Below are 25,369 nucleotides of genomic sequence, written 5' to 3' on the forward strand. Positions count from 1 at the left end.
ACCAACCATTAGCAAGGAGGGTTTGCTGTCACTTGGAACTTTAGAAAAAGCAAAAGGAAGCAGGAAAAACACAAAGTCTTCCCATGAAACATTATTGAGACCCATCATCTGATTCTCAGCAATGACCAGTAAGCAGTATTTCAAGCTGCTTAAAAAAATAAACAAAAGTGCAACATAGGCAGGAACATACCAGTGTGGCATCTGAACTACTGTGAGAACTAGTGCTGCCAGCCACCGGATGACAAGGTTTTCTGTCAATGGGAACCTTTGCGTTTCTCTTCCACATTCCCAACGTGTCTTTGCCTGGGTGCTCATGGAATATGGTGACTTTGGCCATCATACCCACACAATCCCAATACATAATCAAGCATGCACCTTAACACCACAGCTTCACACTCCACCTCCACCATTTAACCCAAACACCAAATAACCTTATTGTCATCCAAATCACCACTATTCACAGCCCACCCGGTCAAGGTATGCTCATCACAATGCAGTATACCAATCAGCAGATACCATCTGCATACTTCTAGATGCAAAGTTCATCAAGGAAACATGGTTCACATCGACCTCCATGGACTGGCTATAGCATTGAGTACTTAATCAGCTCAAAAAACTGTTAGAGGCCTCACCTCCAACTCCTAGACTTCCTGATATTGCATGCTCCAGGAAACAGACAGCCTGCGTAAGATCCTCACCTGACACTTCCCCCTATTAGCCTCAATGAGAACACTTTTCCACCTAATTTGCTCCCTCCCCTCGTACAGGGAAACACTGTAGACAATACTGAATTTTACACTTATCCTCCAACATACCTGTGAGACCTCTGGCACTCAACCATGCAAACACCAAGGCCATGTAAAAGGGACAGTTGTCAACCTGCTGGACAGTATGACCACCAAGCAACTTGCCATTGAACCTCCCCATTCTTAAGACCGTATCCTCAACCTCATCTTCAATGCCTTGAAAAGCAATGAATGCCAGCCCACTTCCTCTCTCCATGCTGCACTCCCTAGCCACTTCGGCCACTCTTAGCCAGCCAAGAGTGCTACTCTTTCAAAGACCATCCCATTGAAATCCTTGAGCGAGATTGATAAACTCACTTTGATATCCTTCAGTCAGCCCCACGGCTAATGTTGGTTGTCTCTTAAACACAGTCTACATCAACTTTGAGACCCATGCTGATATTCAACCCCATCTGAAATTGCTGTATTTTAAACTTAAACTCTCCATACCCCACTACACCAAAGAACACATAGGAGACAATTAAGAAATACACAGACTTGAGGAAATGGTGGAAAACCTAGCTCCAGGTTACCTCTTTAACTTGAAAACTCTTCACTACACCAGTAGGAACCTTTTCTCCTCAGCCAACACCACCTACTGTCAAACCACCAAAAAAGAAATCCAGAACAGGTAAGGGTCTCTCTTAAGTAATGAAACACTGTGCAACCAAGACCAACCTCTCTACCCCTGTGATCATACATGTGCTACACGATCACTGAGTCATCATCAACTAAACCATCACTGTGGCTGCATCAAATAAACTATCAGTATTCCATCCAGTCATCGGAAATGGTCCCCTTCAATATGTTCCCACACCCTGAGATTGACTCAAGCTGTTTGTCAGCATTCAGACAAGTTGTGGGCCACAACAAGACTGCAAAGAAAAAATGATGGAGGGATTGTCTTAGTTCCTTTATCAGGTGCCAATGCTGCTTTGAGACCAATTTGTTCTATTGAAATGAAACCTAAAGGTAAATAAAATGGTCTTCCAAAATTGACGTTCGTACTCCTTGACTACCTTTGTTATCAGGAATAATGTTTTCTAGAGATCCATGCCTTCTGGGGGTTATGTAGAACATTGGATGTTTTGTTTTTCATCATCAAGATCTGCTGGCTCTTTAGCAATTCATGAGCGCCTGCAATTCTGATTTGATAACTACCCCCATTATGGCCTCATCGAAAAAGGCAAGCAAGAGGACTTAATTTCCCATTACCCATCAGCACAGGAAATGACCTCATGGCACCCTGGACTCCTCCACCATTCCAGAACCTACCTAATGACAGTTGCAACATGTACGCACAGCAGACGCGCCAATGGCAAGCCCTTCTGCGTCCGTCCATGCCTGGACCGTACCCAGCACCAGGAGCACTGGTCCGATCACTGCTCTTAAGGTCGCCAGACCCGAACGCCATTCCCTCAACTGCTGCTGCACCTCACACCACGGTAGGAGCTTTCACCTGTACACACTGCCGGTTCTCCAGCAGCCACCCACATCCCCCACACAAACATTAACATCCTGAACACCCCTCTCAACACACAGCACACAAGAACCAAAATGCCTGCACTTCCACCCTACACCACACGTTCAGCAGACCGTCTTGTCAACCCCCACTCGCATGCATGCTTCTCAACACACAATCTCTCAGCAAAAGCACAATTGAAATATGGGTCATTCTGAGGAGCAACGCACCTGACATCCTCTTCATCACAGAAATCGGACTCAACCCCTTATCGGCTCCCGACATTGCTACTGCAATCCCAACGGGCTTCAGGATTGCTTGACAGGATCACCTTCACAAGCCAGGAGGAGTACTCACTATCTTCTAGTAGGAATCTGTCAAATGCACAACTTCCACAGAGAACGCCACCCCATTCATGGAACAACTGTACTTCAAACTGCAAATCTCTGAAAAATTAACCCTGATTGGAACCCTTGCCTACCGACCACGAGCCACCTTTACGAACCTCATCACCGACTTTGTCGCTAAACTCACCATCTTTTGCAGAGCCTACATTCTTCTCGGTGACCTCAACTTTCACCTTAAAGTCTGAAAAGACTCCTGCTCTACAGTATTCCTCGAAAGCTTGAACAACATCGGACTCACCCAGTTCCTCACAGAACCAACACACACAGCAGGACACACACTGGTCCCCATCTTCATCACAAGCTGGATGGAATCCTCTGATTGACCTCTGACTATGCCCCATTGGCGGATTCTAAAACTGTTTTACCATGCAATACACCACCATCCCTAAAGTTACCACCATAGTGTGTGCCCTTTACCAAAGCACTCCTTCTCCCCTTGTTGGGGAGGGATCCAGCATTTATTCCCTGGAGTCTGAGACACCCCTGAGAAAGTCCACAGTATCGAGGGAGCCACACACAGCGGAGGTGTGGGAATTGCGCCCCTTGCCAAAGCACTCCCTCTCCCCTTGTTGGGGAGGGATCCAGTATTTATGCCCTATAGTCTCAGAGACCCCTCTGAGAGAGTCCACAGCGTTAAGGGAGCCACACACAGCGGAGGTGTGGGAATGACACCATTTCCACTGGGATCACAGCTCACCGGACGTTAAACTGTTTCCTCGTCTCCCGGTTGTGTTTCCTTCACCCTCACCACCTCTTTCATTCTTTGTCTACCTCCCCTGCTCCAATCCTCTCTCTCCTGAATCTCTTCACTTGCCTGCTTTTTCCCTTACGTATATGTTTTTAACACATGTAACTACGCTCCAGCAACTTGTAACTATGCTCTGAAACTGTGTAACTTGTAATTATGTAACTGGTAACCATGCTGTGAAACAGTGCTCGTCCTCATGTAAAGCGCTCTGATACCTCGGAGTCTAGGCAGCGCTATATAAAACTTTTCAAATAAATAAACAAGCAACCGCATCCAATAAAACTCCATCACACCGCTCACATGGACCAGCCACTCCTTCATCCACTCTCAGGTCAACACCCCTACCAAGTTCAGCACTCCAAGCCGTATCCGGACTAAAATCACAGAAGCAGACTGGCTCAGCGTACTCCTCCCCGATCAGCCTAGCCCCATAGACAACCTCGACAAACACCTCAACAACTGAATCCAGAACTGCACTGACCACCTCGCACCCATCACACCCAGCAGGCATAGTATATCTAACAAGCAAGCCAGGTTGTATACAAAAGACCTCAAACGACATTGTAAACAGCTAGTAAGGGAATGGAGAGCCAGCCATGACACCACTGATGGAACTACCTACAAGGCTGTACTTATATGCTATCACCAGCAAATTAGAGACAAAGTTCCAACTGCTGCAAGGAGATTTTTTCGATTGTCAAAGATTTCACTTCGCTCGCAGCCGCTGTTATTTACATGGCTGCCTCTGAACTGCCTATCCAACTTCTTCCACAGCAAAATCGCGAACATCTACAGCAACTTCTCACACCAACTCAACCCCAGAGAAATCAATGCTAACCTACCCTCCACAACCAAGACGTTGAACAGACCTTAATGGACAAACCTCACTAGAAACGAGACTCCGGCAATCATGCGGACCAAGCATTCAGGAGCCTCCAATGGGCCCATACCCACACTACAGCTACAACCTGGGGTCATCACCGATCAGCATCACCCTGACCAACATCATCAACACCTCCATCACGTCTGCGACTTTCCCGAATGAATGGAAAATTGCAAAAGTCAACTCCCTCATAAAGAAGCCCACAGCCGACTCCAGTCAACTCAGCAACTTCCAACCCATCTTCCTCCTCCCCTGTCCAGCCAGAGTGATTGAAAAGGCCATCAACAGGCATCTCACATCCCACCTCGAACTTCACCATCTTATAGACAACACATAAACAGGATTCAGAAAAGAACCACAGCACCGAAACCGCACTCATTGTGGCCACCGACAACATTCAAAACATCCTGGATCAAGGAAAAATAGCTGCCCTCATCCTACTCGAACTCTCCTCAGGCTTTGACACTGTCTCCCATAATACCCTCAGCAGAAGACTCCATAAGATTGGATAGATATCTTCCTTCCTCACGGAAAGAACCCAAAGGTTCAGGCTGCCACCCTTCACATTAGAGACCAAGAAACTGGTATGCAGTGTCCCACAGGGACCGTTCCTAAACCCCACTCTTTTCAACATTTACAAGACCCTGCACGCCAACATCGTCCAATCACCGTCATCTCCTACGCTAGTGACACACAACTCAGCCTCTTCCTGATGGACAAGACAACACCAGCAGAAGCAACTTCACCAACTGCATAAACATGGTAGGAGACTGGATTCCAACTGCCTGAAGCTCAGCTCTGGCCAGACTAAAGTATTGGGCTTCAACAACAAGACCTCCTAATGGGATTCCATCTGGTAGCCATCGGAGCTGGGACCCACCCCCACAGACCCCTCAAGAAATATTGGGATCATCCTAGATGACAAGCATAACATGACTGCTCAAGTCAACACAGCGTGCACCTCCTGCTTCCACATCCTGCTCATGCTGCATAAGATCTTCAAATGGTTACCTCAGAGCACCAGATGGATTGTCACACAAGCACTCATCACCAGCAGGCTGGACTACAGTAACACCCTCTACACCAGAATCTCCAAACAACTCTTGCACAGACTCCAGACCATCTAGAATGCAGCCTCAAAACTCATACTTGACCTCTCATGCCGCACCTCACACTGCACCTCAGGATGCTTCACTGGCTGCCCATTCACAAACGTAGCCAATTCAGTCTTCTCACGCACACATGCAAAGCCCTACACAACACAGGACCAGAATAACTGAACAGCCGCCTACACTTTCACCAACCCATCAGAAACCTATGCTCTGCCTCACTCTCAATAGCACACACTCCCTGCATCTGCAAAAGCAAAACTGGAGTTTGCTTATTCTCTTACATAGCACCCAAGACCTGGAACAACATCCCTCAACACATCAGAACCACCTCTGCGCTTCTTGAGTTCCCATAAGCACCTTGGGACTACACACCTACGCACCTTGCCCAAGCGTGTGGATACCCTCTTAGGTGATCAGTGCGCTTTACAAATCGAGATAACATGATTGGACATCCTTATCTTGTCAGAGAACGTTCTTGTGCCTCTTCACTTCTCTATGAGACTGCTGAACATGAGAGCTGTATTCTTGAGAAATTAATGGATGCAAGCCTCGGTGTTTTTGAAGTCGTTAACATCCTGCTTTGTGCCAGAAAATGTCATATTGGACGCAGTTTATTAGCTAGTGGGTTTGATCGAGCTGTTGAGTTCTTGAGGCTACTTTAAAAAATGTATCTGTTTCACTCAACTGGTTATCTCTGGAAACTTAGTGTGTTTTTGATTTTTTTTTTTAGTAATTTCAGCATAGCTCATGAAATCTGATGACACGTTGTCTTTGAAATATGGGGCAATGAAATACCATGTACCATGTACCACTCCTCGTGCCTTTTTGTTGAACATTTCTCAACTGGTGCTGCTTCCATTAAAGGTTGGGCTTTGGGACAGAACCTTCTAATGAACCATTTTGCTTGAGGGTTCTGGGGTGAAGCCCGTCGCCTCCTACCAGTGTTTGCATGTTAAGTCAGGTTCACAACCAGTTGGAAAGGAAGGCGGTAAGACCTTAGGAACGAGTGAGGAAAAATTACCTTAATACTGATTCCATGCTGTTCAGCCCTGTCCGCCAACCTGCTCTCTTTTGCATGCCATTCCCTCAGAGCATATGCCTTGCTTTAAACGCACGTGATGGGGGAAACCTGTATAACCTGGGTAAGGAGTAGGGCCGAAGTATTCCGAAGATTGTAGAGGAGTTAGGAGCACCATTATTCCAAGGGATGATGGTGCTCCTAGCCCCCTTCAATCTGTAAAGTGACCGCTTTCATGGTCCGAGCCTTAATGAGGTCCAACGGCGGCTGCAGACCATTTCAAATGGCTTGTGAAAGACGAAGAGCTTGGAGTGCTGAAATTACACAATTAATTTTATTTGTTCCCTTTTTCTTTCTCAGCTAAAATCTGTGGAGAAGATGGGCATGTGGATCCAAACTGCTTCCTTGCAGCACAATCAATCGTTTTTAATGCTATGGAACAAGAGTAAGTCTATCGCCTGCCACTTAGGCTGCTAGTTCGTTTCGTAATTCTGTCCCTGCACTGCTAGAACTATTTGATTTAGAGGCTACGTTTGCCGCGCTATGGTGTTAGTATTGCCAGCCTATAACACATTTGGTTGCACTAAAGCTTTTAACAAAGGGTGAAATGGCAAATGGTGAGTGTTTATGCACTAAATAAAAAAAATCATGGATGTCATACAAAAAAATGTGTTACTTAGAAACATGTGATTTGTAATGGTTAGAGTAAGGAACAACACGGGATTTGATAGTGGGTAGACTTGGGTCTGTAACCATTCTTCCCTGACGTGTTTCGGAAATGTGTTACCTGCTCGTTGTAAGCAGGATGGAAAGGAAGTTGGCGGTTTGTTTCCACCCCTGAGAGCATCTCCGCCCACTCCTGTCCGATGGCCGCCGCTATCGACTCCCGCTTGCTCCATTACTGATGACCGGAGGTCTGGAGATACTCCATGGAGAGACTATAGAAAAAGAAAAAAAAAAAAAGGGAGAAGAGTACCAACGGACTGCTTTCGACTGACGTTTGCCTTAGTTGATGTCATTTCTCGGCCGTTCTCAGCCGACTTGTGCTTGTTGCCGTCTTTGATGTGCCGAGTAACCGAGATCAGCTGTGCGGTGCTGGGGGTTCGCGCAGCGAGCTGGTTTACGCTGGGAGCATCACGAAGAGCTCCGTCACTGTTCTCCCCTCGATATTCTTTCACAGTGATAATCAGTGGAGCTCATTCACAAGAGGTGGGTTGTAGTTCCCGCAAAAGCCTATCTGCCAGTTGGGGTGTTGGACACCGATACCAGACGACAGTGGCGCCCCCTCGAATGACCTGCCGAGGACGGGCGGGACTCACTGCAAAGGCAGCAACAGGCGAACCCGACCCGGCAGGAGGACTAGAGGTGGTCAGGTCAGACTTTCTAAACTGTGGGGGTACACTCGAAGCTGCATGTGGTTCACTCGAAGCTGCTTGTGTTTGTAACGAGGTACAAAGTGAGGTGGTAACTCCCAACTCTCAGTTGGGGAAGCCCATGTTAAAACTACTTCGCTCTGGCAAAGTATCTGCACTTTTACGTTCCTGCAGACCGGACTCGGCCGCCCCGATTGATCAAATGGCTGAGATGCTCAATGCTGCTGTGAATGAGGGGTGGGGCGAAGCAGTGGAGTTAACTAAAACTTCCATCTCCCCAACTGTTGAGAATATTAATGAGAGTAACAACAGTTTATCCTTTAATAAAGAAACTTCTACTGTACCGCAAACTCAGTCAGAGGAGGTATATAATGAAGGTTATAATCAGAATCAAGAGGACATAGTGTTACCTCCCTCTAACGCTGCCTGTGGAGATTTACTAAACTCTACTGTATCATTACAAGCTAGTATTGTTTCTACTCGGGGCCAATCTTGTCTCGATTCTACTATTGTGAGCCCAGGGTCTCTACCTGGTGCAGACTCAACCGGGATCAGTGATAATCCTGCTAATCCTGTCAATGAAAAGGAGAGTGCAAATAAACGTATTACTAAGCAACCAGGCAAGACACCCCCTAGCTCTAGTTTTAATCAATACTCTGATACACAGGAGTCGGGTCATGGAACTACTGGTACTGAGAATTGGAGAACACAGAAAGGGAAATCTCACAAACATGGCAGGACTGGGAAAGGCGGTAGAGGTCGAGGGGGTATGTGTGGAGCGAGCACCAAGGCCTATCTATCGGAGACAACGGAAAGACTGAAAGGGGGAGTTAATATTACAAAATCAGGTCCGGAGCTGAGCCCCCTCAGGAAATGGGTTTCTACAAAAGGGGAGGTCAGATCAATTGTCTCTAGGCTCTCTAATTCAGGAATACCTGCTCCTCTTCCCTCTACTACAATTGCAACTGCAACCACTATCCTAAATGAGCAAATTGATTCTGTCCCAGTCACTTGCCCTCCTGATACTCCTAACAAATTGCTAGATACTGAAATAGTTAATCCTCCTTGTCTCAGTGCAACGACAAAGGATAATCTACAGACGATATCACAGAAGTCAGGACTTGAAGCTGAGAGTACAACAGCGGCTGCTGGTCAAACCAAGACCCTTACCTATTCTTTTCTATCAAGTTATTTACCAGATCTGGGGGGTGCAGGAGCTGCTGAGGGGGAGAGAAGTTTTGCAGGTTGCCTCCAGGATAAAACTTCTGAAGAGGAACCATCTTTGTCTGGGATTATGCAAGCTCTAAGGGTTCAAAGACTAGAAGCACAACAACATTATCAACAAGTCAAGTCTGACAATCTTGAAATCAAAAAGTCATTGGTTGAGGTCACTACCAAAGTTTCTCACTTGATCACAGAGGTCTCTGATCTTCAAGACAGGGTGGCCGCAGTGGAAGAGGATAATTCTCTTAATATGAAGCAGATGAGTATACATGAATCACAGATGACTAGTGTCCAGCTAAAGCTGGAAGTTCTTGAAAACTGCCAGAGGCGCATGAATCTGAGGGTTTTTGGGATCCCGGAAGGCAGTGAAGGGGCTGATCCAAGATCGTACATTGTTGGACTTCTTCAGAAAGCTTTCCCAGATCTAGAGGACTGGGACATGGATACTCAAGTCCAAAGAGCGCACAGGCTGCCACTCTCTCCTTCACGGGACACTCAATCCAAAAGAAATTATGCAAGGCCTATATTGGTCTTTCTTGGCAATTTTTTGCTACGTCAGGCCATCTTTTTTAAGGCTCGCCCGACCGCTCCTATCAAAGTGGGTTCTCTGTCTATATTTGTTCGCTCTGATCTCTCTAAACCCACTATGGAGAGGCGTTGGCTTTTGAGGCAACTTATGGACCCTCTTAAAGCTATATGTGCTCAGGTTATTCTACAGGAACCTGCCCGTTTGAAAGTTATCAAAGATGGTCATACTCATTTTTTCTTTAATGAGCAGGATGCAAAAAAAATTCTCCATAAATGGCAGTCCGTAGCAAAGGACTGAGCTACGTTTAATGTCTCCTTTATTTTTCATTTTTCATTGATGATGATGTTATCATTACTATTTGCTACAATTTAATAATTCTTCTTTGGTAGAATGATTTTCTATTTTTTTTGGATTGGTTGGGGGCTGGTGGGAGTGGGGGGTTCCTTTGGAGGGGGGTGGAGGAGAGATGCTCTCTTTTAGCTGTCATTTGGACAGCTTAGTTCAGGGGGTTGATTCCTTTCCATGGATACTGGGTGGGAGTTGTATTTGGGTGGGATGGGACGAATTGGTAGAGTGAGTGGGGTAAAGGTGGGGTTAAAAGGTCACGGCACACTGGTCAAAGTAAAAAAATGTTGGTTGCAAAATCATTATGTCAGTTTAATTATAGATGGAGTTGTAAATTTTAGAGACAATAAAAACTTACTTTATGTTAAGCAACAAAATTAAAATTATGAGTTGGAATATATGTGGACTGAACCAAGCTAATAAAAGAAGGTTGGTCGCGGAAGAGTTGAAGGTTCTTAAGCCAGACATTATTGGCCTAGTGGAAACGCATGTGGCTTTTAAGGATAGAAACTTTCTTAAACAATTGGGCTATGATTTGATTATCTGTACATCACAGACTGTATCTATTCGGGGAGTAGCAATGTTGAAAGCCAAGCACTTTGTGGTTAAAATCTTACGTACTCTGGCTGACTCTAATGGAAGATGGGTTATAGTTCAGATTCTAGTGTCCAAACGCAATATGACAATTTGTACAATATATGGTCCGAACAATGATTCCTCTGATATTTTTACTTATCTTAGTTCGGAATTATTAGATTGGTCTGGGGATCTTATAGTGATGGGTGATTTAAATTGTATCTTGGATAAGAAAATTGATACTACAAACACTAAATCTAGAAATAGAATGAATCGGGCGAGGACAGCAATTCAAGATCTACTCTATCTGCACCAACTAGAAGATGCGTGGAGAGTGCTACATCCTACACAGCCGGGTTTTACTTACTTTTCTCACCCGCACAAACATTACTCACGAATAGACATGAACTTTGTTAAATATAATATGTTGGAGAAATATAGTATGGTAGTTTGCCCCAAGATCACTTCGGACCATAATCCCATTATGTTAATGTTAGCTTTAGACAGTGATGAGGGCATTAAGAAGAGAGACTTTTCATTTCCTAAACACCTTCTTAAAAATTCAGATTTTATTACATTCATGCAAGACGCCCTTAAGGAATATATTGTCAATAATGTCCACTCTACCTCGTTAGCAATTGTTTGGGATTGTTTGAAGGCATATGTAAGGGGAATTACACTTCAATATATAATCAAACAAAATCGGTCTAATTTTAATCTAATGGACAGTGAACATAAGAAATATATGGAGCTAGAACAGCGGCATGCTCAATCCATAGCTTTAAAAAGTGCGGAAGAACATCATATCTATCTACAGGTTTTGGAGATAAGAGCAAAGCTTGGGAGAAGGCTTAAAGATAAAGTTGCAACGAATTATGTCAAATATAGAAACCGACAGTATGAGTACGGCGAACGGGTTGGAAGAGTACTGGCTCATCAGTTAGCGGATTACAAAGCTAAGGTATACATTAAAAAAATCATTGGGGTAAATGGAAATGTCTTTTCAAAACCACAGGAGATTGTGGAACAGTTCCGCTTATTCTATACTGACTTGTACAGAGAAGCGACGAGTTTTAATTTTCAGCTAGCTACCACTTACATACAAGAGAGTGATTTATCCATATTGGATTCTTCTCAGATGTTGAGCCTGGAAAAAAATGCTGATCTGGCAGAGCTCAATCTCGCAATTGGGGCATTATCCTTGGGTAAGGCAGTAGGGGAGGATACGTTGCCTCTTGAATTTTTATAAAACATTCAAGGATCTTCTAGCCCCAATTTTGCTAGATCTGGTTAATGGGATACTCATGGGTGGGGATTTCCCCCCCTTCCTGGAACAAGACAAACATTGTCGTATTTCCTAAAAAGGATAAGTCACCGGACATATTAGGCTCATATAGACCAATCTCCTTAATTAATTCAGATGCTAAAATATTCTCTAAACTTTTAGCATCCCGCCTTGCTCCTATGATGCATTATTTAGTGTCTGAAGAGCAACTCGGTTTTATAGCTGGTAGGGACACTGTAGCCCACATCAATACTGCTATAACCGTATTTGATGTAGCAAACCAACTGGAGCAGCAGATTGGGATGATTATGCTTCATGCCGAGAAGGCCTTTGACCGGGTGGCCTGGGGCTCCTTGTGGTGTACGATGGGCTCCTTTGGCCTTGGTCGGAGGTTTATCTCGGTCATTAAGAAGCTTTACTATAAACCCACAGCCATGATTAAGTATAACGGTTTCACTTCGTCTGTGTTTAGTATTGCTCGTGGTACACGGCAAGGTTGTCCGCTTTCTCCCTTATTATTTGCCTTATATATTGAGCCCTATATTAAACATCTTTCTCACAATATGTCTATTCCACCAGTTGTTTTTAATGGTATCTCCTTGAAAGTCACCGCATACGCAGATGATATTGCTGTCTTTTCCACTAGGCCAGTAGAAACTATCTCAGACTTAACTCATGAAGCGCAGCGATTTGGATCTTTTTCAGGATACAAACTGAATCTGAATAAGACACAGTCTATTTTAAATTTCACACCGACATTAGATACACCCTCATTAGGTATTACTACCTCGGCTAAATATTTAGGGGTATGTCTCAGCGCTTGTACTGATGACATATTTGACCTTAACTATATACCGCTTCTGAAAAGGATCACTAATGACTTACGTAGATGGCAAAAGCTGCCGGTATCTATTATTGGGAGGTGCAATATAGTAAAGATGAACATATTGCCTAAATTTCTATATTTTTTTCGAGCTATTCCCCTCAGAATTCCAGCGTCTTTTTTTAAGCGTTTAGATAGCATTATTGGAAGTTTTATCTGGAACTATCGAAGAGCAAGACGGGCACTTAGATACATTAAACTATCTTACAAGCAGGGAGGTTTTAAATTGCCTGACTTCAGATCCTATTTTTGGGCCGCCTTCATTAGCCGAATCCAGTCCTTAATAAAGGGACCTGAGGGAAGGGAATTTTGGGTAGCGTATCAGTTGGCACATGGTCCAAATACTGGTTTTTTGTTACAGTCTATGTCAGATCCCAACTACTACAAAAGAGTCCGATTTAAGACCATCCGACACATTCATTTTATTTGGCAAGACATTTGTAAAAAGTGCAATATTCCTGACTGGCACGAATTTATCTATCTTTGGGGTAATCCGAAGCTCCCTGATATCTTTTCGGATTCATTCACACACATATGGCAACAACAGGGAATTATAAAGTTGGGGCAGCTCTAGGATGAACATGGATTTAAGTCTGATCAGTCACTACTTATGGAATATGGGCTCACGCATAATTCTTTTTTTAAATATTTGCAAATTAGGAACTTTTTTATGCAAGAAATAGGATTGCTGACGCTCCCCTTAACAACAGAAGTTCTACGTGTAATCTTTAAGAGAGATAGTCGTGGTCTTATAGGGAGAGCTTATGGTTGTTTTATGGACGAACTCGATGATGATATATTACAGATTACAGCTAAATTGAATATTGTGTTCGATTTAGAGGTGACTCCTGAGGAAGTCTCAGACTCACTTGTTAGAATAAGTTCCTCTGTCACTTCAATTAATTTAAAATTACAACATCATTGAACTCTGTTTATGCTGTACTACACTCCTAAACGGATTGCTAAATGGGCCATCTCAAGTAATTCTATTAAATGTTACTGCCCCAAATGTAACAAATTCGCTGTAGATCTACGGCATATGTTTGTGACATGCCCCAAGTTAGCTGAATTTTGGTGTAGAATTGCCCAGGAACTGAGTAAACTAACTGGTAAAACAACGTGTTTGTCAGAGAAGGAAATCTTACTTGGGCTACTATCGGACAGTGGTAATGTGCCAAATTCTTTTATGTCAATCTTTATGGTATGTGCTCGTTTAACTATTGCTAGGGTATGGATAGAAAAATCCAGCCCTACTATTACTGAATTCTGGTTGCTACTGAGGGGAGTTTACGAAATGGAATTAGCTTTGGCAAAAGTAAAGGGACTGAGATCATTGGTTAAATTTAGACGGCTTTGGTGTTGTCTTCAGTGGGACTAAAAATATTCTGGTATCTACTGTGGAAATTCTATATGATATGATTTGATACGATATTTATACAAGTGTTCAGTCCATTCACCCATTTGTATATCTTTATTCGTTTATTTGTAATTGTATATAATGCTACAGAAGAATGTCTTTCTGAATTGTGTTCTTTTTTCTTTTGTGAATGACAAAATATGCACCCTGGTCTTTTTTTTTTTGTGTGTTTTGTAACTGTGACCAATTAAAAAAAAATGTGTTACTTAGAAACATGTGATTTGTAATGGTTAGAGTAAGGAACAACACGGGATTTGATAGTGGGTAGACTTGGGTCTGTAACCATTCTTGCAAGAAAAAAATATATATATATTCTCAAAGTGCTCCAGAGCTCATGGACGCGACTCCACAGCAGGATGATTCACAGAATCTTTATTTTTAAAACCGGCAATCCTTTCCGATTTCTTTGATGTCCCTGACGCGTTTCGGAGCGGCTGCTCCTTCCTCATAGGGCAAAGACGGAAAAGCACTCAACTTTCATTTCCGCTTAATATATGCACTCCCCAGTGAGAGGCATATTGGGAGTTGTAGTGTTTCAATGATACCCATTAGTTGGGATCCTTGTGTTTGCCGTGATTTTTCCTTTGTTTTTATAACAATGTTGAACCCTCCAGTGGGCCTCAGAAAGAATATATATATACTTTTTTTTTCAGTCTGTTCAAAATCGCTGTACGCTTGCCTTTGTGTTGGTACCAACTGTTGTTGTTTTCCGGCCACTAAAAAAAAAAAATTATATATATAATTTTATTTTATTTTTAGTGACCGGAAAACAACAAAATGTTTCAGCCGGAAACAATATATATATATATATATATATATATATATATATATATATATATATATATATGTGTGTGTGTGTGTTTCCAGTCAATAAATTATCCATCTGGAATTGGTGTGCCGCCTCATTCCTCAGTGTGGAGCGATTTATGGATATTTTGTGGTTTACTCCAGCCACTGCTGGCACCAACATATAAAGGCAGGCGTACAGCGATTCTGGGCAGACTTTGTGAAACATATAGATCTGTAGGGTAATTTGGTGACAACTGAGTGCGGACAAGAGGGGTTGGGTATCCAAGCTCACAATGTAGGGTGATTGTGCAGAGCTGGGGGCAGCCAGCTGACGACAGATGGTGGACAGTAGAGATAGGAAAGCAAACGGACAGTGGACTGTGGGTAAAAGGAGCTGAGTGTGTAAAATGACAATAGAGGGTGTTCAAAAGACGATGGGGCAAGCTGACAATGAAGGGTAGGCGGGGAGGGGTTGAGGGAATTAAGCTGACAACGGAGATTAGGCAGGAGCGGCTGGGGCAGCAAGCTGACAATTGAGGGTGGGCAGGAGAGGAAGAGTAAGCAAATGGACAATGGAGGGTGGGTTAAAGGGTCTGAGGTGATAAACTGACAATGGAGGGTGTAGATGAGGTGATGGTGCAAGCTTACAAAGGGTAGGTGGGGAGCAGCTAAGGTAATTTAGCTGACAACAGAGATTAGGCAGGAAGTGCTGGGGCAGCAAGCTAACAATGCGGGCTGAGTGGGGGGGGATGGGAAAGCAAGCTGACAATGCATGGAGGACTGGAGGGATGCGGAAGCAAGCTGACCATGAAAGGTAGGTGGGAGGGGCTGGGGAAGCAAATTGATGACAAGGGTGGGCTGGTGGGACTGGGGAAGCACTTGGAAAAAAGAGGGCAGGCATGAGGCGATGGGGACGCATGGGCCAAGGAGGGCTATCAGGGTGTGGCAGGCGTAGCAAATGGAAAATGGAAGGTGGGTAGTCTTTGGGCAGGAAACGGACATGGGGATGTGGGGGAAGCAAGGGAATGTGAGTGCAGAGAAAGCAAGCACGGCGAATGAGGGATTGCGAGAAAGAGGAACACGGACTCTTGTAGAGTACTCAAAGGAAAAACGTAGCTCCTGAAAAATAAGCAGTTGAAAAACTCAAGTAATGCATCCATGCTCCAGAGGAGGGAAAGCACGAGAGGAAGAAAAACCTATGGAAGCTGACTGATAAGCAGCAAGCAAATGAGATTGACAGTGAAGACAACCAATGGGAGAACTCTCAGCCCTCTGCAAGTTTACAATATGTCTTGCTACAGACAGCGCATGCACGGTCTTAGGCGAGAACTAAAATGGACAATTTTTCTGTCCTTATGCACTATTTCAGCAACATCAATAGGTGGCGTCCTGAGACCTTGCCTATGGAATTATCAACATTGATTCTGCACATAAAAAATAGTTTCAGACTTGAGAGTGCAATGTGGTAATCCAAACTGGGTAATTATAGTGTGTTTAAGTAATTGTTAGTGTAGTGGATTCTTGAAAGTTGTAAAAAGTGTTGAACAAAACGTGTAGATTTACTCCCAAGTCTCACCTTAATAAAATTGATTTGCATTTATTATTTTACCCCATGAAGTGGGTACTTAGAAATACGTACCTATACCCATTATACATTGAGTTGGTAAAAAAACCTGTATGTACGGTTTCACATTTTGTTTTTTATTTGGAAAAATAATACCGTTTCAGTAGTTCTGTGAAAAGGGTTTTCCCATTGTGAATTATTGTGTGAAGTGCACTGCAGATAAAGGAGGGAAACAGAAAGAAACAAATGGAATAGCTTTGCTGAATACATAGACTTCTGAGCGATTACAGGTCTCTTGGAAAAAGCCTATAGTCGTATTTATTCTGTATTTCTCCTTTTTTTCTTCATGCAAACTAAAAATAATTCTGTAGTAGAATAACACTAGCTGACGGTATTGTAAGTATAAGAGGTAGCTTCTTTCATGTATGGGCCAAGCTTCAAAGACTTGCTGGATAAATTAGAAGGCTAAATTCAGCACCGCATTTGAAATTGCCAGACCTGTATCTTTTGCCCCAGGTTTGCAAGATATTGTTCAGTGTCTTTCCAAGATGCAATTGCGTTTGAACAAATTTCAACACTTTTTAGGTCGAACCTACCAGACAGCGCGTGCACGGGCACAAAGCATATTGTGGTTTAATAAGAACATAGTGGGGCTTGGGGCCCACCCCTTGCTAACAGTTGGCTGGCTTTCATTGTCACTCATTTGCATGCTTTTTATTCGTGTCTCAGCTTTTCAGTCACGTGTATGTTTCTCCCAAGGAGCATAGTCTCTGTGACTGGATTGCATCGCTGCTTCCACAGGTTGCTTTTCAAGCCCTACTTTTATCATTTTATCTTTTGTGTGAACCTCTCCATTACAGTGTGCTGTATTTTTTAGCCTCCTCCCTTCTGTACGTCTCTTCCACTGTACTCAGTATTGCTCTCAGTTCACAGACTGTTTCTGTCCACGCTCCACCCTCATTCGCTTGCCCATATGCTTCTCTCCATTGCTTTCCTGACCCCTGCACTCCATGTTGCTTCCTCCAGCCTCCCCGTTGCTTTCTCATCCCTTCCAGAATTTCCCCCTGTTGTTTTTGCATCCTGTCCTGTATTTCTTGGGCGTTCCTCTTCACTCTTCTCGTGTTTCTTCACTGTTCGGCCCACCCTCTCCCTTGTTACTTCCGCTCCTCCCACCATCGTGGTTGCTTTGCTTGTCACCCTCCCCATGTTGCTTCGCTGTTCTCCCAACTCCCCCTTGTTGCTTCTGCTCCCCCCCCCCGCCTACCTGCTTTAAAAAAATACTTTTGCGTGATTTTGTTTTATTTTTAGTTACTGATCTAACTTGTATCAGTAATTTAAATGCATGGCATTTTGTAAGGGTGCGCATTGAGGTTCTGTAAGCGTGGTGTGCGTTACACCTGGAAAATGTTACCTGTGGCTGCTTAAAATGCTTTTTTTTTTTTTAAGTATAAATATTAGCCCCACTGCACAGCATTGTAGATCCTGTGCAGCATTGCTAAAAACCACTGTCAAAGCCAGTAGGTCACAAAGAAGAGACCTATTGGCACTGCCAATGCTTGTTACTTCTGCAGTTCTTAATAATGTTTCTCTTTGTCCACGAACAGGCACTTTACTGAATTTCTGAGAAGTCATCATTTCTGTAAATACCAGATTGAAGTGCTTACCAGCGGTACAGTTTACCTGGCAGACATCCTGTTCTGTGAATCTGCACTGTTCTATTTCTCAGAGGTAACAAAGTGTACTTTGCTACTATGGGTATGGGCCTCCTGCCACCAGTGTGTCGTTGATAATCTTGAATTGTTTTAAATAAAGAAGTGCTTTTCTTTTCCCATAAATGAACAGCATTCTACTCAAATGTTTTGGTGAAGATTTTGAATTAGTTGTAAAATCACCTTTGGTTTGTTTTCTTGCTCTATTCCAGCCGTAGAAAAAAGTGATGGGTGGTATGCTTGAATGGATCTCAGCCATTTGTAATTACTCTGTCTGCACTCCAGGCTACTGTGCTTTTGCCCACTATGCCACTCTAGTCCTGGACCAGTCATAAGAACATTAGCCTTGGTCCTGCTCCAGAAAGAACAGTTCAGCCCTTACTGCTAGACCAGGTCTCCTCTAGACATGAACGCAAGCAACTCTACAACTGAGGATTGTTCTCAGCCTTTTCAGGCCTGTTCAGTTAGGTGTTGTTTGAGACTTATGGCGCTTGGAACCTATGTCAGGGTATACACATCTTACTTGTGTTGTCTCAAAAAGCGATGTGTGGAATACCACAATTGCCCTTAGAAGATTACTATTCTCTTCATCAAATTCCAATACCTTTACTTGTATATCATAGGCTGTTCTATATGCTAGCAAGTGAATTTGTTGTGTCCACAATTACTGTTATCCTCATCATTACATTTTCAAAGCATCCCTTGCTCGTGTGGGCTCTTGGCGCTGGTCTCCTTGTTAGTAGCCTAGAATTGTCGAGACTAGAGTATCTTTTTTGAAAGACGGGTTGTGGTTATAGACCTCAAAGCTCCGCGGGGCGAATTTCAGGTTGCAGGTCCTAAGACAGAGAATGCTCTGCCACCTTTGCTACTCTGCTTTTGCATGCAGGGTGCAAAGCTTTAGATGTTGGCTCTGAAACAACTTTCCGGGGCTGTATACTGTAGACCTGGTTGGCCTGCTCGGAATTGGCAAACAGTTTAAGGCTTTTTGCCTGATACACTTGTTCCCTCCAGTGCACTATACATGGTTAATTTGAGAGACCCTGAACCACCCACGCTCGATCTAGATTGAGGTTTTTAACAAGGCTTTTCCCATCTATTCCTGGCTCTTCCCCTAATGCAATAAATTGCCTCTGCATCGTGCTACTGTCTTTTCTAACAATGGTTTGTTTTCTTTTTAACCTGCTCTAAAACCAGATCCCCACGAGAAAAAGGCAAATAAAATGAACAGTGTATTTTGTTTTGGCGCCATCATCTTAATCTGGATGGGGCAAGGAATCAGTGTGCTTTTTTCAGCAACTTCTTGAGAACTAAGTACAGGGGTATTACCCTGGTCGTAATTTACGAATTTGTGCTTTATAGTATGCTTTAACATATGACAAGGAGAGCTATGCAGGTCCGCTTTCAAAATGAATTCTTAGCAGAATTTTGATTGACATTGGTTGTTATTGGAGGACACGTGGTAAGCCTATAATATGTTGCAGCTATGGACTTCTTTTCAGGACTTTTCTGTCACTGTTTTTATCAGTAAGGAAGCACAGTTGCTCAATATGAAATGGATTTAACCACTAACTGAAACCTGTTAGAGGAAGACATAAAATTGTCTGTTTGGATGAAAAGAAATGAACTGTGTTAAACTGAAACGCTTTTTACAAATAATTCATTTAAGTTAAGCGACATATTTATAAGTGCAAGTGCTATAAGCACATTTTTTTTAACAGACTGCATTCTCCTAAAGAAAGGAATTTTATGTTCACCCCTTAAGACTGCATATTCCTTTTTTTGCCAAGGAATTATAATGTGTGAGTGCTAGACTACATTATTAGCCCTCAACAAATGGTAAAACATCTCATGTATGGCTGTCTCCTTTTAGTACATGGAGAAGGAAGATGCTGTCAACATTTTGCAGTTCTGGCTTGCAGCAGACAACTTCCAGTCTCAGTTGGCAGTTAAGAAAGGACAATACGATGGGCAGGAAGCGCAAAACGATGCAATGGTCTTGTACGACCGGTAGGTAATTGAAAGTGGTCAGATGATATTCATAATATTCTTTTCCTTCATTTGACAAATAGTCTGCATTATCTAGAAACGTCTAGTCTTTTTACTAATCACATTTTAATTTCCGTTGTTAACACATTGGCCAATAACGCTTTCACAGGGGGTTGGCACACTTCTGTGCCTAAGTCTTTAAAAAAAAAAAAAAAGACATTAGCTGGTTCAAACAGATATATCTCTTTGGATATATATATATATATATATATATATATATATATATATATATATATATATATATATATATATATATATATATATATATATATATATATAAAAACATAGGTTGCAGGGGCGTTATAGTTAGCTGGACATTTCACTCGTACAAAACCATTGAAATTCCCCCGTTATAGTTAGTTCAGCTAACTATAACTCGCGCGCCCGCAATGCACTGTTGATGACGTCACATATTACATCACTCATGACATGGTCAGTGACATCACTCATGACATCACTGATGACATCTCAAATGACATCACTGATGACATCACTGATGACATCATCCAGTGAATGTGTCTGATTTTTTTTTTTATATATATGTAGATCTCAAGGTCGATGGAAGAATAAATGGGTATTTAAGTGTCTAAATGGATGAATTATTTTTTGTAAAATTGATTGTATAACGGACTGATTAAGTGTATCTTAGTGAATACATGGGTTACTGAGTAATGTTTAAATATGTAAATATCTGTATCAGTCTCTCACTTTGTGTATAGGTGACTGCATGGGTTGGTGAGTAGCTACATGAGTGTCTATATGGGTTATTGGTTTTTCGAGTATCAGTACGAGTGTCTGAGTGTCTGTATGGTTCAGTGGAGGGTATTACTTAGCGCATAGATGCATGAATGAGTACGTCACTGTTTTTATGTGTTGAAGACAGCATGTGTGCAGGACTGTATCGGTGGATGGGTGTGTGAATGACTGTCTCAATAGTGTCTTTATAAGTAACTACATATGTTTTAAACTAGTATATGTGAGTATTGCTGTATATAATTGAGTATATGGGAGAGTGAGAGATTGGAAGAGTTCCTGTATGAATAAGTATGTGTTTCTTTAATTGATTTTTTAAAAGAGTAAGTATGTGTAACTTTCTGTAGAAGTAAGTGTAGTGGTGTGTGTATAACTGTATATGCAAGTAAGTGGATGTTTGATTCTTTATTAGCATGAGTGACTAGGTGTGTGAGTAACTCTATGGATGAGTGGCGGTGTGTAACAGGATGTATAGGTGTATGAGTACATATATATATTTATTTTTATTTATTTTTTATTGAGCAGAGCAATAGGTTCGAAGAAAAAAAATGTCAAAGTCTACAACTGATCATTTTCATTGAGATTTAAGCCAGTTTCTACATAAAAATCTCAGAATGACAGCCTTACAATACTTCATTTAGAATGACACAGAACTAACAATATAGCAGCTAATTATATACTTATTCACAAAACAAAATTCAAGTTTATCCTAGAACACAGCAGCAAAGAGGAAAAATTTCCCAATACATCTAAGGTGCTAATGCCAATAAAGTGCTAGTGTTATTTTCTTGCCTTAAACCAACAGAAATACAACATTTAAAAAAATAATAATAATAATTTTGTGACCATTTACAATTCATCTCATCGCCGACCAAGGTACCAAATACATTCTAAAAAGTGCTAAAAACTATTAAAAATGTCCCAATACATCTAAGGTGCTAATGCCAATAAAGTGCTAGTACCATTTTCTTGCCTTAAACCGACAAAAATACAATTTTTTTCTCCAAAAATAATAATTTTGTGACCATTTACAATTCATCTTATCGCCAACCAAGATACCAAATACATTCTAAAAAGTGCTAAAGACTATTAAAGTGCTAGTGCTGCTAAGGTGCAAAGAGAAAGTTCTGATGCATTTTAAACAAGAGGCTGCTGTATTAATTTACCAACCCTGGTGCTAAGATCACTCTTTGAATTTTTCCAGTTGAATTTTTTAGAAGCTCCTGCCCTCTTAGCGTATGCTTCCTCAAATTTTCGGGTTCCTTTCATTTTATTGAACTATTTCAAATGAGAAGGTGCTTCCCTGGATTTCAAGTTTTGCAGAATTAGGGAGCGAGCAACCATACAAGAAATGAATGGAAAGGCTTTTTCGGGTTCAGATAATGTCTTATCTTCTTTACTGATACCAAACAAGGCATACTATTCTTACCAATTGCTTGGCCGATATCCAAAAAAACTGCCTCCCAGAAAAGCCTAAGTCCTGAACATGCAAAAAACGTATGATGCCAACCGCCATCTATTTGGCAGCGAAAACACCTATTTTCTGCGCCTGGAAATCTTTTTTGTAAGGCTGCCGGCGTTAAATAGGAGAGCCATCTTGATAAGAAGGCCATCCTTTTGAAATTAGCAGCGCGCAAGGATTTACTTCCTAGATGGCACAATAACTCCCATTCCTTGCCATCTAGCCTACATCCGGTCTCCCAAGTTATTTTTACCAGGTGAGTCTCTATTACAGAAGCCTGACCCTGCTTATAAAGTAGCCTATACCAGTTACCCACCCCTTTAATATTGGCTCCATAAAGGGCTACCACATATTGATTAGGGGTGTCCAAAATACCACTGGTATTTGTTAGCAGATGGACAATGCGTAAATATTCGAAAAAGGTCGGCTTCTGATGGCCTTCCGCCTCTGTCATTACTTCTTGCAAGGATATTGGCCTATTTTGAACTATAAAATTTCTTCGCTCGGAAAATTCGCAGCCTTCCTAAGTTTAATTGCAGCTGGAGGCCGAGACTCCTACTTTCTTTTAATTTTAAATACTGGAGACCAGATGAGCCTGTCTTTTTAAAAAAGGACTGGAGTCTAAAAATATAATCTTTTATAGTCTTTTAACGTGTCTTTTTAGGAAGTTTGGACGTTTTTAAAAACACCCAGGTTCGTGATCCAATTTCTTGTGTCATTATATCTATAAAAAAGCTTTCACTAGTAAGATTAGATGCTAACCAGCCAGACACTAGATCTAGAAAGGCGGCCTCGTAATAAGTTTTCAAATGAGGCAGCGCTAAACCCCCATTGTGCTGTTGGTAATTGGACCACGTTCAATTTTATCCTCGATTTCTTGCCCCAAATGAATTCTCTAAATGAAGTATCCATTTCGTTGAAATATGACTGATTTATTTTAATCGGGACATTAGAAAATAAAAAAATAAGCAGCGGGAGTATGGACATTTTAATCAGTGAAACTCTACCCACTATCGATATGGGGAGTAATGTCCATTGTTCCAGCAGCTTCTTGATCTTGCCCTTCATTTTTACATAGTTCAGTTCAAATAGCTAATGATACTGATTAGATACATATATCCCAAGGTATCTAATTGGATCAGTTTTTGCTGCGTGTGTCTTTAGATAAGAGGGAAAAGTATTCAAATCAGCATTAAGGACGAGAACCTCGGTTTTATTTGCATTTATTTTGTACCCGCCTATTTGTTCAAACTCCGAGAATTCCCTCAGAGCTGTTTTGAGGTTCTCTTTATCAGGAATCAAATATAAAATAATGTAATCGGCGAAAAAATTTAATTTAGCCATCCCAGGTAACGGGGGTTGAATAGCAGCATTATTACGTATCTTTAAAACCAGAGGTTCTATGTAAAAAGTAATGGCGAAAGCGGGCAGCCCTGCCTGGTTCCACGATTTATATTTATGGTTCCTGCACGCTTTGAGTTAATTATAACCTGGGCAGTGGCCCCCTGGTAGATATTATGTAACATATCAACCACCTGTGCAGGAAACCCGAACCGCCGCAAAGTGAAAAAGAGAGTTTTCCAATTCACTAGATCAAAGGCTTTCTCCGCATCAACCATTACAATACTGACCGGGATAGAATTTGTATTAAAATAATCCAGCGAATGTATTAAAAACTGGGTATTGGCCGCCATTGATCTACCGGCTATAAAGCCAGTTTGATCTTTTTGTATTATTTCTTGGGCGGAAAATAGAAAACGTTCTGCCCAAATCTTCATAAAAATGTTATAGTCGCAATTCAACAGACTGATGGGCCTATATGAATTAATATCTTCTGGATTTTTATCTTTTTTAACAAAAGAAACAATTATTGCTTCTTTAAAAACCTCTGGGACTGCGCCACCCCTTTTAACGAAATTAAATACATTTTTCAAAGGAACATCCAGTTCTTTTAAGAATGCCTTATAAAACTCGATGGGAAAGCCGTCCTGCCCACATGCTGTCGATTTAATGGCTGATGAGATTTCGGTAGCTTCTATTTCCCTTCCCAATTCACCAATCCGGTTATCTGATAGTTTGGGGACATTCAAATTTGTAAAATATTCCTGGATTTGCCCCTCCTCCACTAAATACTCAGTAGAGTACAGCCGGTAAAAATGATCAACAAAAGTCTGTGCGATAGCGCTACTGTTAATTATTGCTTGACCAGTCTGAGGGTCTAGAATTCTGGTTATTATACCTGATTCTTGTTTTTTCCTTGTAGAATTTGCTAGGAATTTGCCAATTAACTGGCTCTCTTCATAGACCCTCTGCTGGAAGATTCGTGAGTTGCAAACCTCTTCTAAAACAAAAAAGTCCCTCAATGCTGTTCTTGCCTCCTCATATTTATTGGGAAGAAGTTAAAGTTGGAGAGCATATTCCTGATCAACCTCAGTTTGCAATTGGGCTATCTTAGTCCGCCGGATATTGGACTGGGCGGCCGTATAAGCTATTATCTGCCCTCGAGCTGCTGCCCTAAACCCCCCCCCCCCCACACACTGGAAAGGGGGCAGCCGTATTTTCATTGGTCTTAAAATATTCCAGAATCCATTTTCTAAATTTTTGACCCCAATCATCATTTTGCAGAAGGAGACGATCCAGCTGCCATCTGGTACGTTCCCTACATCTTCCCCCAAGCACCATTTCTATCCCCACATAAGCATGGTCTGAAAAAGGATTACAGGCCATGCCAGCATCCTGAATCCGAAGGGATCTGGAGATGAGAAAAAAATCTATTCGAGATGCTGTCTGAATGCGATGTGAATAGCAGGTGTAAAATTCTTTATCAAAATTGGCATACCGCCATGGGTCCACCAATTGATATTCTTGTATAATGGTTTCCATTATTTTTTTTTGTATTTGGTTTTAATTGTTTTTTACTTTTATTCGATGCGTCTTTCTTAATGTCTTGTATAAAATTAAAATCCCCACCAAATACCATCTGCCCAGGAGATCCTATC

At 42.1% G+C, this 25,369-nt stretch overlaps 1 protein-coding gene across 3 annotated transcripts in view; it reads left to right on the plus strand.

The window, feature by feature from the left end:
* The window catches only part of AKAP10 (A-kinase anchoring protein 10), a 505,176-nt gene that overhangs the window by 350,644 nt on the left and 129,163 nt on the right, over positions 1 to 25,369 (plus strand). For all 3 annotated transcript variants that reach the window (XM_085649331.1, XM_085649332.1, XM_085649333.1), the window contains exons 6-8: positions 6,776 to 6,860; positions 18,005 to 18,128; positions 19,980 to 20,116. In XM_085649331.1, coding sequence (XP_085505457.1) covers positions 6,776 to 6,860; positions 18,005 to 18,128; positions 19,980 to 20,116 — 346 coding nt within the window. The remainder of the gene's footprint in view (positions 1 to 6,775; positions 6,861 to 18,004; positions 18,129 to 19,979; positions 20,117 to 25,369) is intronic.

The sequence above is a fragment of the Triturus cristatus genome, chromosome 3_2 (assembly GCF_964204655.1).
Source record: "Triturus cristatus chromosome 3_2, aTriCri1.1, whole genome shotgun sequence".
In the NCBI taxonomy this organism is placed as follows: Eukaryota; Metazoa; Chordata; class Amphibia; order Caudata; family Salamandridae; genus Triturus; species Triturus cristatus.